The sequence below is a fragment of the Sander lucioperca genome, chromosome 15 (genome assembly GCF_008315115.2).
Source record: "Sander lucioperca isolate FBNREF2018 chromosome 15, SLUC_FBN_1.2, whole genome shotgun sequence".
Classification (NCBI taxonomy): domain Eukaryota; kingdom Metazoa; phylum Chordata; class Actinopteri; order Perciformes; family Percidae; genus Sander; species Sander lucioperca.
In genome coordinates, this window is record NC_050187.1 from 27,041,626 (window position 1) to 27,057,578 (window position 15,953).

The window sequence follows — 15,953 nt, forward strand, 5'->3', positions numbered from 1 at the left end:
ATGCTGAATAAATACAATTTGAATAAATCTAGCCTACATAGCAGTTGATGGCTTTGTATAATATTGAAAAATGGCATTCTCCTTTGAACGGCTACTGAACACCCAAAAATAAATTTCAGTGGAGAGATTTAGTGTCTCATAATTGTTTAAAGGCTGTTCTTCACCCCAAAAATGACATTTTAGAGAAAATATTTAATTCTGTAGTATGTTTTGATGCATTCGAGAAGTAAAACTGCCAAAAGCACAAAGTATCAACCATCTGCTTAAATTCTACATGTTATCTCTCAAAAAAACCCACACTGATGAAACTCATCTCATAAAACACCAATTGTCAAACAATCAGTCAGACAAAAAGACTCGGCTTTGAAAAATAAAACAATATCTTTTATTTGGTGAGTGGTGTACATCACTATATGTGCACAAGGCAGGTCTATGCTCAGTTATAATGTATTTGCTCTACATATTGAATAGTATAAAGTGATTATATGCATCTGTGTCCATTCGTGTGTTCCTCTTGCTCTCGATCCTGTATCTCCTTTTTATCATTAAATGACCATATTTGATTCTCTAAAGCAAGATCATGACTGCACCATTGGAAAGGAATGGGACAACTGTTAATTTGAATTTAACACAACAGATGATGAAACTTCCCAATGTATTGTCCCATGTGTAATAGAACAATTAATCTATGGAAAGCTTGCATCCTAATGAAACAACATCAATTTTGAGTTTTGAGTTTAATTGTAATTTTATGCAAATATTGTTCTAATAAAGGCAAATGGGCCAACTGAATTTCTATAAAGCAGTGATTCCACTGAAAGCCAATGGTGCTAGAGTTCTCTATTGAAAGATGATGGAACTATTGGTTATCGAACATTAATCAGAATCCAATCATGTTTCATTTAGAGTTAATTGGACAAATGTTTCACTGAAAGCTAACGGGATAGTAGTTACACTGAAAACAAAATAGATGAATGAAAACAATATCTGTTCCAATGATGTTCAACAGGTCAAATGTTCAACTGAAAGTTAATGGGATAAATTTCACTTGAATTCAATGGAACAGTTGTTTCTTTATTGGGAGAAATATTTCCATTGAAAGTTAATAGGACAACAGGTATCTTGAAACAAAATGTTCTATTGAAATTTATATAAATCAGTGATTTCACTGAAAGCTAATGGTGCTAGTGTCCCATTGAAGATTAACCGTACAAGTGCTCTATTGAAAGTTAATGGAAATATTGGTTAGTGAAAGTGAGTCAGAATTCAATCACACAGATGTTCCACAAGCGTTGGTCACTTAAAGGTAAAGATCCACTGAATTTCAAAAGGGGTGGTTTTTCTATTGAAAGTCACTCAAATTTAATAGGGCAGTAGTCCCATTAAACACTCAGTAAAATGGTTCCATTAAAAGTTTAATCTTGAAACAAAATGTGACAAATGTTCCATTGAATTCCATTTTATACAAGTGTTCTTACTAAATGTAAATAGAGCAATGGTTCAGTTGAAGTTACAGTTTGTTCCACTTAAATTTAAGCAAGGCAGTGATAATGAAAGTCAAATGTTCCAGCGTTCCACTGAAGATAAGTTGGAAACGTTATCCATTGAAAGTTAATGGAATATTTTTGTGAGTGAAAAATCATGAGAATTCAATCAGACATATTTTCCATTCAAAGTTATCTGAACAAACATTGTCCACTTAAAGCTAAAGTTACAGTAAATCCACTGAAAACCAATGGGAAAGGTACACTACTGAAAGTAAATGCTGTTCTATTGACATTCAATGGGTCAAATGTTTAACTGAACATTGATGGGACAAATTTCACAGTGGTTCCTTTAAAAAGTTGTTAGGAGAGAAATGGTTCTATTGAAAATTAATGGAACAACAGTGGTCTTAGAAAGAAAGTAAATGTGGTACTTCTGTTTTATTGTTGCCAGTTGCTGTTTTCAAATGCTCATTGCTCAAACTGCACGTGGATACGCATGTTGCCCAGTGCTGCCTGGATAATCTATATAGTATAGTATATATACTGTATATATACAGTGTAAACATGAACTGTGTGGATGAATAGATAGATAACCACATTGGAGAACATATTATCATTGGCTGATTTGACTTTCGAGTGTCCTTTGGATTAATACTGCGTTGGTTTTGGAATGAGCCGTTTCATGAGGATGACTTGAGGTTTTCACTCGAGCACAGGCCCCTCCTCAAAGTGGCTGCAAAAAAACAGGAGAGGGGAGAAAATGGACAGATAAGACAGTTATTGATCTAGAACAACTGAAAATCCTATAGTATTAATATAGTAATATATCTCTACCACTTTATTCCCCTTCTTCTACTCGTTTATAGATTTGTTGCAAAAGTCATGCATCCTTAAATGTGTGAGTGTAAAATATTGGTCAATGCTAGCCATTTGAATGTCCACATATGAGGACATTATGTTTGTTCTATTTAGGGTTAAAATATGAATTAGGTTTAATTGCGTTTTGTTTGGGGTTAGGCATATTCTGTATTTGTGAAGGTTAAGGTAAGGTTTGGGGGCTAGGGAATGCATTATGTCAATGAGAGTCGTGTGTGTGTGTGTATGTGTGTGTGTGTGTGTGTGTGTGTGTGTGTGTGTGTGTGTGTGTGTGTGTGTGTGTGTGTGTGTGTGTGTGTGTGTGTGTTCCTACCAGATGAAAGTTGTTTAGGAGGTGATCTACATTGATGTCATCGTAGCTCTCCTGGAAGTTGTTGGGTTCGTCCCTGGACTCCTCCAGGTCGCTGTTTCCAGGATCTTCTAGGCTGTGTGTAAAAAGTCAATAAATATGAATAGTTTTATCGTGTAAGATTTTTTTAAATACAGAAGTGTGAAATTCTAAGGCACAGTCAGACAAAACATGATGGAAAATATAACAGAACACCTGCAAGTTATAGTTTTTTAAAATTACTGTATCTTGTGCCAATGACTTTAGTTATCGTTTCTTTAATTAATTATCTGCCGCTTTCTTTAATTTAATTAATTTAATTTAATTTAATTGTTGTTCTATTTCATTTGACTGTACTTAAATTATTTATGTATGAAGCAATGTGAGTTTAATTTGTGTTTGAAATACGCAAGCTTACATATTCAGCAAAGTTGGTAGTGTTTTAACTGTCTGTTTATTTTTCAAGCCAGGTGCCTTAAAAAGCTGATTAGATTTTGTGTTGTTTTGGATCAGAGATTATTGCTTGATTGTCTTTTTCATCACTTATGACTGTGCTGTTTTCATATAGTGATGAAAAATCCCATGTTAGCTGTTAAATAGTGTTTCACGTACATGCTCTTTTATCAGAAAATCAAGCCTGGAAGACAAGTGATGAACAAACTCAAACTGTTATGGAGAAAAAACTAAGCTCGAGAGATTCAGGTTTGACTTAAATAAGAAGGTATGGTGTTGTCAGCAATGCCAAAGATTCATGAACTGTTTTCAGGTGCTTTCAATAAGTCATGATGTTATTTATGTTACAGTCATCTTCAGGGAGAGAATGACACAGAGATGTACAGGTTAATGCAGGGAGGACTGATGCCTACCTTCTCTTTCCTGTTAAGACTGAATTCAGGTACTTCTTGACGGCCATCTGTTTGCGGAAGCGGCTGTAGTTGTCTGTAAAAATGGCGTCTGAGTGGCGCTTTACTGGCTCCTCCATCAGCTCGTCACTGGAGAGAAAAGAGACCATGAAAGAAACAAAGAGAATAATGAAGGTGTTAGAGCGTCACCACAGTTCAGAGGGCAGCAGGTTCCAATGCAAAGTCAGTGCAGTTATTCATGGTGTCTTTATTCTCTGCGTGTGTGTGTGTGTATGTATATGTGTGTGTGTGTGTGTGTGTGTGTGTGTGTGTGTGTGTGTGTGTGTGTGTGTGTGTGTGTGTGTGTGTGTGTGTGAATCCCTCCTGGCTGTATAACAAACGTGTAATGAAGCGGTAATGGCATAAATTAACCTTTAAAAATGTTTAGTCAATTACAAAATGCATCATCAAGCAGGTCGGGTCTTTTCATTGTAAATGTCAGTCGGTCCTCTGTTGTTCAACTGTCAACATTTCCAAAAAGAAATCACCTCTCTCTACATGAAATAATGAAATAAGATATATTTTTTGCCAAAGGTTTCCCCTGACATAAAAGTTGGAAAATGTGGTTTTGACAAGAAATATCAAAACCTTTCATCTACTTCATTTGTATTTCACTTGTTTCTATAACTAAAGGAATTTAAGGATGCCGTTAATGTAATTTGTTTTATCACAAACTTCATTAACTTTATGACTATTTTTCAAGCGCATTTCTGAACTGTGTTATGATTAGAAATAAGCAGACTAGAATTGAATAGCCAAAATAGGTAATGGGGGGTGCACATTCAAGTACTTCATTACTAAAACACACATTTAAAAAATACTTGGTGTTTTCTTTGAATTTGTGTGAGTTAACTTCTGTATGAAGACAAACCCTGATATTTTCTCCATTTAGACCATTCAAATGGACAGTTTGTTATACTCTAAGGAGAAATCATTTTAAGCTGACATGCTGGAACTTCAGATTTCTACATACATTTACATCTTATCTACACTTATTTTCTACTTTTTTACTTTCAAGTTTTGAACTGTAAACTCTCTCGCTTAGGTTGTTAAAGTGATGAGAACGAGACATATTGGTCTCATGGTTCCTTTTTTAAATACGTGTGCATCATGAAGAGGCTGATGCTGGCTTTCCCACTTTTTCTATTATCACAAATAGAATTTTTTTTCATACATTTGAAAGCAGGTTTAAAAAAAAAAATAAAAAAATTTTGATCTCTGGTTTTCAATTCCGTCCAGGTTAACACAACAGATTATGAAGCCTTCAGACCTGGTTTTGGCTATGTCTTGACTTAAAAAAAAGCTGTCAAGTAAAAAGGTGTTTGAAATAGTCTTTAAACTCGTATTAAAATCCAAATTACAATTTGGTGCAACTATGACAAATGAGCTACTAAATAAAAGCGAAATTCAGCCTCGTCCTCTGCCGGCCAGCTCTCCGGTTTCCGGACTCTGTGGACCGGGAGGTCACCTACCTGACCCGTTTTCCGATCAGTGACTCCAGGTACCTCCGCGCTGAAAGCTGTCCGAGGAGTTTGCTGTATCCGCTGGTGAACAGACCGTCTGCGTGTCTCGTCGGTCTGCACAGCACCAAAGAACAGTTAAAACGAAGTTACACTTGATACATAACAACACCAAATAAGGCTAGAATAATGTCGAATAGACGCGCACAATCTTCAGTTCGGAAGGTATTGCAATAGGCTAATGGTGGGCATCGCGTTTGATGTTACGGTGAATAAACCTGAGCAGCAGTCCGGAGACAAACATGCTCAAATTACATCCACAGGTCTAATCATACAGCGCTGGATTGTTTCCCCTTTTAGCAGTTTTAGATTAAAAGAATACAAGTTTCTCTCACCTCATGGATGTGTATGGCAGACTCAGAGTCCGAGAGTACAGCACACTGCACAGGGCTATTAGGAACAGCAGCTGGGGGCCGGTCCGTTGTAACATCGCTTTACACCTGAGGATGGAAACGACAATGGGTTATTCTCCCTCTAACCCGAACACAATGCGGAGGTCTTTTCCCACCAGTTTACCGGGATCATGTAGGTTACTATATCTTCTACTCATTAAAACGCAGGTTTTATTAATCATCTTAAACTTACGGGGAACAGTCAAGTCGTTAACAAGTAGTTAATTGCTCGGGGCAAATAATAAATAGAAGAGTACTTTAGCCACGAAGACCCGTTTGGACATTGATCTTTAATAAACCGCTCATGTAGGCTAATGGTGATAAACAGAAAGCAGCAGAACCCAATGCGTAATTACGCACGGCTGGCAAGGACAAAACCTATTTTACATAACAGAGACGCTCTGTTGCCCCTCCAGAGACCAGAAACCAAATTTAATATGTTGAGTTACCCACAGAAACGTCCCATTCCTGAAATGAGTTAACTGCCGCTTTCCATTTCCCAAAAAAATAATCAGGGTACACTTAACTGTGGAAATGTTTAAAAAAAATCTCAAGTGTGCTTTTTCAGACTACGCCTATTAGAGATCATACAAAACAGATTGGATTTTCGTCTTTAACTGATTCAGCTCTCTGACTCTCAGTGCAGTCCTTGCCAACTGGAAATGAACAGAACAGAAGGGTGTTTAGCCACGACGAACTGCTAGGATATATTAATCTTTGACAAATTCCTCGGTTGAAGGTGAATTTTGACAGAGAGAAGACAAATATCTTAGCGGAATCCAATGCGTAATTACGCACAACGCCGACACCAGCAAGCACTAAACATCTTATTACAGCACGGGACGCTGCAATTCTGTTGCCACCATATACCACAAACCACATTTAATGTGTCGAGCTGCTGCTTACATTACAAATGGCAATTTATTCAACGTAAAACTCAATATTCGGTCATGTGGAAAGACTTATCCCAAACCTGGCTGGAGCGCGCAAAAAGAACAAAATTGCCATCATCAAGTTCAAAATGACCAAACACGGAGACCGCAGAGAACGCACCATGTAAAGAAACTCTAAAATGATTTCTATGTAAATATAAAATCTTACATGTGGTCTAGAGAAAGTTGCCTGCTTTTTGTTCTGTCCGCTGCGCTGTCCAAAGTCCTGATCTCGAGCCGCTGTTGTATCTCCACTCTGTTGACCCGATGTTTCTTGACGCTCTTTCTGTTTGCCTTCAGCTCTGCTCCCGTTTTATACACCTGGATGTTTCCCATGGAGCACGAGGGGGCATCAGATTCGATCAGGGCCTTAGACGTCAGTTCGCTGCTTCCGTCATCATGGTCGGAACCAAACAGGCCTATGGTGAAATTAGTGGGATGTTTTTTTTTTCTTCTTCTAATTAATCGTAGGAAGTTTTACGCCAGGGTTGATGGCTTTGACTCATCTGATTATTTTCCCTGGGCTCTTCTCCAATCACAGTGCAGGTCAGCTGCTGCAGGAAACCAGTAAGGGAGAAAGATCTGAGAAGTTAAACTCATGAGTCAATCAAGGGTCACTCAACAGAACTGGTAAACTAGGCTAAACTGAAAGTGTAAAGCCTCAACATGTCTACAATGTATGTAGATTTAAAGAAAAAAAATGTCATACAGTAACTTATGTTGATTTTTTTAAGTGACATATACTGATGATTGTGCTGTGGAGAAATCATGAACTTGGAAGGCTCTCTTTGTCATGCTAACAAAATGATCTTAAAATAAACTTGAAGAATGGTCCAATGTTTCCTTTGGGGAATGCGTTCATTTAGAAAATCCTCTACATACAGGTTGTTTTTTCAGAGATGATGACTCTCTTTTACAGGTGTCTCATTGAAATCTGTTTTAACCTTGTGTATAATATTGGTATATATTATGCTTGGTTTGGAAATCTAAATCTGTCCAATAAGAATAGACTTGGAAGTCTTGTTGAAATGTCCATCAAGATTTCAGGGAGGTGTTAGGCCTAGCTCTTGGACATTTATAACAGGCAGGTCTTTAGAAGGGCTACTGCGATATTGGACTGCCAGGACCATCCCCTCCTGAAGGAGTTAGCTTGCCCTTAGGATGTCGTTTCAGGGCACACATTAGGAGAACTAAGAGATGCCAGGTCCCCTTCATCCTAAGTGCTATTGGTATGCTTGTAATTGCAAATAGCACTCTGACTGCATTCCTTGAACCCTTGCACACTTGCACATTTGCCCTTTTGTACATGTGTACTTGGTATGGATTTCCATTTTCCTGCTCTAGCTCTGTAATTTATTGTGTTGATGTGTCGTAGATGTTGTCTTTTTATATTCTGTTTTTATGTGAAGCATGGCTCCAAAACATCCGGATCAGATCCTTGAACCGTTAACCTTCTTCATTGCCAAAATGCTTTCCAGTTCCTTAAACAAAGTCGTCACTCAGAGTAAATTTAACTCTGTGTACATGTAACAATTACCACTGTGCCTTGTTTTAGCCCACACCTAGAGACCATTTATACCTTTTCAGTCTCAAAGTAAATCAGCTTTCCATCTTTCCAGTCAACGTTTGACTGGAGATAAGTTGTAACCGAAACATCAATGTAAAATTTGCAAGTAATCACTTAGAAATATATTGCTCTTTATGTCACATTTAAAACACTAAATATCAGTGTAAAGAAAAAAACGAAGAACCAAGAATTTGATGAACACTTCTGCCAACTAGTGGATATTTGTTAACATTTGATGTGTTTTATACAGTTTTCATTGGCCTCAAGTTATCAGAGACATTGGACATATGTGGTAGAATGTTATTGTCTAAAAAATATATATATATACATACATAAAAAAATATAGAGATTTGTGCTTATTTCCTTCTCCAGTTTTATAAGGCCGAACAAAGGTTATCACAGGCCAACCTGAGCATATGGACTTCACTGTGTAATGGCCCTGATTCTTGTCATAAAAATACAAAGTTATGGACTGAATGAGATGTGTTTCCAACCATAATTTTGCCCTGTCATGACACAAATATTTAATTATCCATCAATGTTATCAAAATCCTACTACAGCCATCAATATCCATTTGTTTATATCCACAGCAGTAAACGCTGAGCACCACAGAGAGTGCTGAATAAAAACACAAGGACGTTGCAGATTATCACTTTAGGTAAATACATTATTTTAGAGGATGTTACTGACAAGGTTTTCTAGTTCAGGTTGTGCTGGGCTTTTACAAAAGAACACCACACAGGACTGAAGTGTTTCTAAATCCACCCACAGTGTCCCTGATGACTCTGATTTGCTCTGCTGGAATGGCACAGTGAATTAGCCATGACGTCAGTCGGCGCTCCATCCATCCATCCATCCATCCATCCATCCATCCATCCATTCATCCATCCAGAACAAAGAGATACTAGTGGTGTTAAATTAAACAGATAAAGAGATTAAAAGATAAACAGTTATCAACTTTAAATTATGTTACATTATGAAATATATAAACATACAGACAACAGTTGTAATATTTCCATAAGTATCACTAATGGATAATATTTTGTCTATACTGCATATTCATTATTTTGACAATTTGTATGCAACAAAAAAAGTATTCACTACAGCCTTTTTTGTGTTTCCCGTATTAGTATCTCTTATGACGTCTCCCTCTGTGTCAATGGTATCCTGAGTTTTGTCTTTTTAATGATAAGTCTATAATAATTGGAGAAGAAGAGGGGCTGATGGTTGGGTTTTGGTTGGAAAAGAAACACCCAAATGGCACAAGAAGTATCCCAAATTACCAAAAGCCGTCCAAAAACATTTTTGCCTGCCCAGTCAAATTAGGGGCGGACAACTATCCATTTTGGCAACACAATTTATAGCTTTTTGTCCCCAAGTGGCGAACAATCAATTCAGTCAATTAATGCAATGTTAATAGTTTCATGTATTGTCCATTTCAGATACATTCATTATTCATTTTTAAACCTGATGTGGCATTTACTAGAGACTTTATAGAGTAAAATGCAACACAGATTTAGTTTGGTTTGGATTTTACATTTTGTGCTTACCATTGGCCATCAACTTTAAAGGGTCAGCTCACTCAAATCACAAACAAAAAAAACAACAGATTTTTGGTACAATGGATGTGAGTTACATTTTTGTGTTCACAGTAATGGAAATCATATTTGAAAACTTAAAAAAGTAATTTGAGATATATGATGAAAAATATGAAAAAAGGTCTTCTGAAAAATATGATTCAGTTTTGCTTGCGTTTGTTGTTGCGTACCTGATGATGATCACACATTTTATTCACCACGACGTCATGACAACAGCATCTCTGGCCTTCCCGGGTCTTTGATATCTCCTCCCAGTCAGCAGATGACCTCCCCTCTCCTCCCCCTCCTCCCTCTCCTTAACCATGATGGCACCATCTGAACCCTAATGTGATCAGTCCAGAGAGAAAGTAGATTACGCAGAAGTCCATGGGAGAAGGAGCTGGTCTAATTGACAGCAGTGATTGGACACAGATCCCTGCAGGAAGAGGAAGCTGATGGAGGAAACATCAGCGTTATTATGTTGATGGAATGTAGGAAGAAAACGTTCCTATAGACGAGTAACAGGCCGCCTTAACTCTGTATGCAGGACGACACAGAGAACAAGAAAATAGAATGTCTTTACTCAACAGGTCCTATACTTCTATACCTAGCTTGTCATGGCTGGATTAGGGGTCAGTGGGTCAAAAAAGAGGCCCATTAGTCCCCCACTATTCCCCCATTCCTTCTGTTCTCTGTGCATTGTGTATTTACCCGGTCACCTGCAAGCAGTGGTGAAACTAAATACATTTACTCAAGTACTTTACTTAAGTACAAATTCGAGGTACTTTATGCAACTTTATACTTCTACTCTACTTCATCTCAGAGGAAAATGGTTTTTTTTTTACTCTCTTGGATCAGCTGGAATATGCATCGTCACAAAACTGAAAACAGGGCTGTTTTTCTGACACTGTGAAAAGTTGACTTTTTAGAGATACGCGGTTCTCACAGGACAGCAACGCTACAAACATGTGATGATCTCATAGAATGTGATGCATTGCTGTAGATTAAACTCTCCAACAGTATATACAGAAGTTAAAATGTAGCTCAACCTTAAACATCTATTGCAGTAAAATGCAACATACACATTAATGCAGCAGTAATACTAATCCAGAAACATCATATATAATAGTAGAACACTGATAAGGAACATTTTATTGCAGAATGAGTATTTTTGATACTTTAAGTAGCCTAAATTATGCACATAATACTTATATACTTTTACTAGTACTGTAGTGGAGTATTGTCACAGTGTGGTATTGGTATTTTTACTTAAGTAAAGGATCTGAATACTCCACTGACTGCAAGTGCCACACCATCATGTACAGTTTGTAGTATGTGTGGAATGAAATAGATGACATCTCTGGTTCTGCTGCATCGATTTTGATCCTTTTTACTCAACTGTCCATCATGAGTCTGACAATGTTACAGGAGTGCAATGATAAATCAGTGGAGTAGTCTTTAAAGGTCAGACGATATTGTGATTTAGTGGTGCAAAAATTACAAACCAATTTGCATTTCTACTACCACAATGGCGACTACCTGTAATGCTACTGCTTCTACTACTACAACTATTTTAGTAACGCTATTCATACAACTATTACTACTGCTGTTGTACTATTATTACTGATTTATCTTAAGGTCACTAAAGACTTTTTTCAAAAAACAAAGTTGTCTGTATTAGAAAAATAAAATGTGGTGGAGATCACCAGCGGAATCTACTTTTAGGTCTAAATGGTGCAAATACTTTGCATCACGACTCTCTCACCAGTCAGTGTGATGAGGGGAATCCCCTGGCTTGCTGAGTGCCTCCTCTGCACCACATTATCCAATTAGCAAACTGACTCTGATGGCAGATTACAGCTGGCAGCCTGACGAGACTCACTGGGGTCTCTCTCTCTCTCTTATGTATGTATGTATGTATGTATGTGTCTGTGACATGTGGAGATATGGAAGGATAGAAAGAGTGTGAAAGAAAGACAGAAACCAAGGCAGAGACAAACAGAAATAAAAATAAAAACAGGATTTAAATGAAATTAGACAGAAAATACAAGCAAGTTGTTTAAATGAAAGCTATTATTTACAGGCCAAGCTTGCGAAAGGCTACAGACGCCAAACATACAATAATATACACGCACCGCGTGAACAAATCAGCAAAATGAGACTCTGATGTGGTGTAAATGTTAAATTCATTCGTTTTGAGGTAGGACGCTTGAACTACAAAATATAAAAACTGGCCAAGGGAGCAACTGTTGGCCATCAGAGAGTACAAAAGTTCAACATTCACAATAAAAAAAGACTGCTTGTCTTTGCAAGCAGTTTAAAGTTATGTTGAATACTAAAATTATTGCTGAGCTGAAATGCTGCATGTCTAATTGGTTTAAGAAGAAGTATTCTTGTTGACCTGGTTGCAAATTTTCTCAAGATACTTTTGCACAAGTACGTGCAAATGATAACAATTGTATATTTTCGAACCATAATATATAAAGTTGCACTTTGAGTCTTGCCTGGAGCTGCTACCAATCCTCTATACATAGAAACTGAGCTGAGATCACAGTTTCACATGCCTTTAAAATGCATCCAGAGACATGAAAATAGTATAATAGTTAAAGTTGTCAATGGCTCAAAGCTGGACCCAGAGAGCGCATTATTTATCACTACCACTAACAAAGCTTGATGGTCCTCTAAAAGTGTTATTTTACTCACATTTAAATGTTTGGAACTCTTTAATCTGGATCAAGATCTGTATCACAATACACAGTAATATACAACCACATTCATATACATGCTGTAGTTCATGAGAAAAAAGTTGAAATGTTCAATTTACGATTAAGATGTCCTTTAAAAACAGGATTAAAATATCACCTTGATAAAAAAAAAAGCAACGTAACAGTATGATAAATACAATCTCATTGGTACAAAACAACGATAGGCCTAAATTTTTTTTTCATCCTGAATCTCAACATTGCCTCGCCTTTCATGTCCAAGACTGACACGAAATGTGTGAATGCTTTCTATTGTATGTGCATATTTAACACATGTAATTGCTGACGCATGTAGTGTGAACAGTGATAACCATTAGCAAAGTTAACTAAACATCTTATATGCTTGTGTGCGTGTGATGGAGATCAATTCATGCTAAGAAATACTATAAAAAGAGAGTTAAAAAAAACATATCGAAAATGCATCACTGTGTGTTAAAATATGAGAAACTTCTCTGTATGAAGGAAGTGACCATCATACTAATCGTGTTTGTGCAGTGACGACTGTATCAAGACATCCCTCCACAAAAAAAAATGACAGGCCGTTACACTCATCTGAAATGTCGTCATAGGTGCCAGTGTCAAACAGGTTTCTGTCTCCCATGTGGGAAGACGCTTCTGCTCCTGGCTCAGCGAGGACCCAGTCGGGTTTGGTGATGGATTGCCATCCACAACCAGAGGAGATTACTCTGATAAATTACAGCTAAACTCCCCTGATGGCTAAACCTGGTTTACTGCAGCAGGAGACAGGCTGCATTCAGAGCTGAAAATGGAGACAATGGGTCAACACAGCCGGATGAAATCTGGGAAATGAGCGGCATTAACACTGTAATGCAAATAATGTGTTAACTTTCTCCCAGATGAACAGTATGATAGCCTTTACTGGACATAAATGCCATTTTTACCATTTTAGCTACTAGGTTTGGGCAAGTAACAACTGTGGTTAAGTGTATTGTTATCTTAGAAAAACGCTAAAACAATTTTGTCAAAGTCAAAAGAACAATTTATCATTTTAACGTACGGAGCTGCTATGGTTAGGCTATGGTTAGACTAACTTAGCATAAAGACTGGAAGCAGTAGGAAAACAGCTAGCCTGGCTCTCTAAAGCAGAGTGACTGACATAATGCTGCATTCATGCAATATGAGCAGTATGGGAAGAACATACACCTCACGTTATTCCAACTTGAGAATGTTAATGCATTATTCCAAGATGGTTAACCCCACAGTTAACCTTGTGGTCACACCATATGAATAGCCTTCTTAAATTAGCTTCTTGCTGTGTTACATATTTGTAGCAGTTTGTAAACAAGTGAAACCAAACCAAACACACTTAGAGTATTTAGCTCATTTTAAATTAGCTGAATTGATTGAGAATTTATTTTATTCAGATACAACTGCAAGTGATAGTGGCTTCACAGCCATGTGACATGAGACAGAGATATTTAAAAACGTCAGGGAGAGTAGGTCTAATAATAAAAAGAAATAGCAGGAATAGCAAAGCATTTTCGGTTTATGTACGCATTAAACAAACAAGATCAATTTTGTTGTTTTTTGTTGCACACTTAGCGGTGTATTTTTGTTTCTCCATGTGCTGCTGGTTTTAGTGTCATTTTTTCTTATCCGGCTCTCAGAGAGAAAGCAGATAAGTGTATTTCCCCAGATGTTGAACTATTCTTTATAAAGGTTAACAAAATATACTTTCCTCACAATAACTAATTCTTACACACAATCCTGCAGGAGTCCATGCTTCCATGGTTTTAGTATTTAGCTATATTTCATTTCAAACAAACACAGCAACACACACAAATAGGGACTCATCTTTTTTACTAATTCCATTTTTCACACACACACACACACACACACACACACACACACACACACACACACACACACACACACACTCACACACACACAAAATCCACACGCTCATCAGAGCCTGGCTCCTTGGAGGTTCCTTTAATGGAGGCCTTGTTATTGGTGTGCGGCCTCCTGTACAGCTGAACAGATCAATTAGGCGACCAGAGCTCTTCATTGCATCCTAAATGAACTAAATACATAAATACATTTGGCCTGGATTCAGCCCCTTGGCAGACATTACGTACAGCAATGCCATCTAGAAACTTTAATTAGCGCATAACACACTCAAATACACAGTCACATTTCAATCATTAGCTCTCATTAACCAGCAAAAACCTTACCCACGATGCACTTGGGTCTGGCTCTCATGGGGACCAATCACATTACGTTGCTCTCTCTGTTCGGGGAAATTACGTCATCCGACACTGGATGATATCTATCTATCTATCTATCTATCTATCTGTCTATCTGGCTATCTATCTATCTATCTATCTATCTATCTATCTATCTATCTATCTATGTTTCTATCTATCTATCTATCTATCTATCTATCTATCTATCTATCTATCTATGTTTCTATCTATCTATCTAGCTATCTATCTATCTATCTATCTATCTATAATAATAATAATAATAATAATAATAATAATAATAATAATAATAATGATACATTTTATTTGTAACACAATTTATACTTAAGCAAATCTCAAAGTGCTATCTATCTATCTATCTATCTAGCTATCTATCTATCTATGTTTCTATCTATCTATCTATCTATCTATCTATCTATCTATCTATCTATGTTTCTATCTATCTATCTATCTATCTATCTATCTATCTATCTATGTTTCTATCTATCTATCTATCTATCTATCTATCTATCTATCTAGCTATCTATCTATCTATGTTTCTATCTATCTATCTATCTATCTATCTATCTATCTATCTATCTATCTATGTTTCTATCTATCTATCTATCTATCTATCTATGTTTCTATCTATCTATCTATCTATCTATCTATGTTTCTATCTATCTATCTATGTTTCTATCTATCTATCTATCTATGTTTCTATCTATCTATCTATGTTTCTATCTATCTATCTATCTATGTTTCTATCTATCTATCTATCTATCTATCTATCTATCTATCTATCTATGTTTCTATCTATCTATCTATCTATGTTTCTATCTATCTATGTTTCTATCTATCTATCTATCTATCTATCTATCTATGTTTCTATCTATCTATCTATCTATCTATCTATCTATCTATCTATCTATCTATGTTTCTATCTATCTATCTATCTATCTATCTATCTATGTTTCTAGCTATCTATCTATCTATCTATCTATCTATCTATCTATCTATCTATCTATCTATCTATCTATCTATCTATGTTTCTATCTATCTATCTAGCTATCTATCTATCTATCTATCTATCTATCTATCTATCTATCTATCTATCTATCTATCTATCTATGTTTCTATCTATCTATCTCTCTATCTATGTTTCTATCTATCTATCTATCTATCTATCTATCTATCTATCTATCTATGTTTCTATCTATCTATCTATCTATCTATCTATGTTTCTATCTATCTATCTCTCTATCTATGTTACTATCTATCTATCTATCTATCTATCTATCTATCTATGTTTCTATCTATCTATCTCTCTATCTATGTTACTATCTATCTATCTATCTATCTATCTATCTATCTATCTATGTTTCTATCTATCTATCTATCTATC

General features: G+C 36.4%; 1 protein-coding gene across 1 annotated transcript; it reads right to left on the minus strand.

Moving 5' to 3' along the window:
• Window positions 1-360: 360 nt before the first annotated feature.
• On the minus strand, window positions 361-6,860 carry LOC116061787 (vasoactive intestinal peptide). Its single transcript, XM_031316147.2, has 6 exons — window positions 6,607-6,860; window positions 5,449-5,553; window positions 5,066-5,170; window positions 3,558-3,683; window positions 2,677-2,788; window positions 361-2,220 (listed from the first exon to the last, which is right to left on the minus strand). The coding sequence occupies exons 1-6, from the start codon at window positions 6,771-6,773 to the stop codon at window positions 2,212-2,214; spliced, it is 624 nt and encodes a 207-aa protein (XP_031172007.1). The 5' UTR covers window positions 6,774-6,860; the 3' UTR covers window positions 361-2,211.
• Between the last annotated feature and the right edge of the window lie 9,093 nt (window positions 6,861-15,953).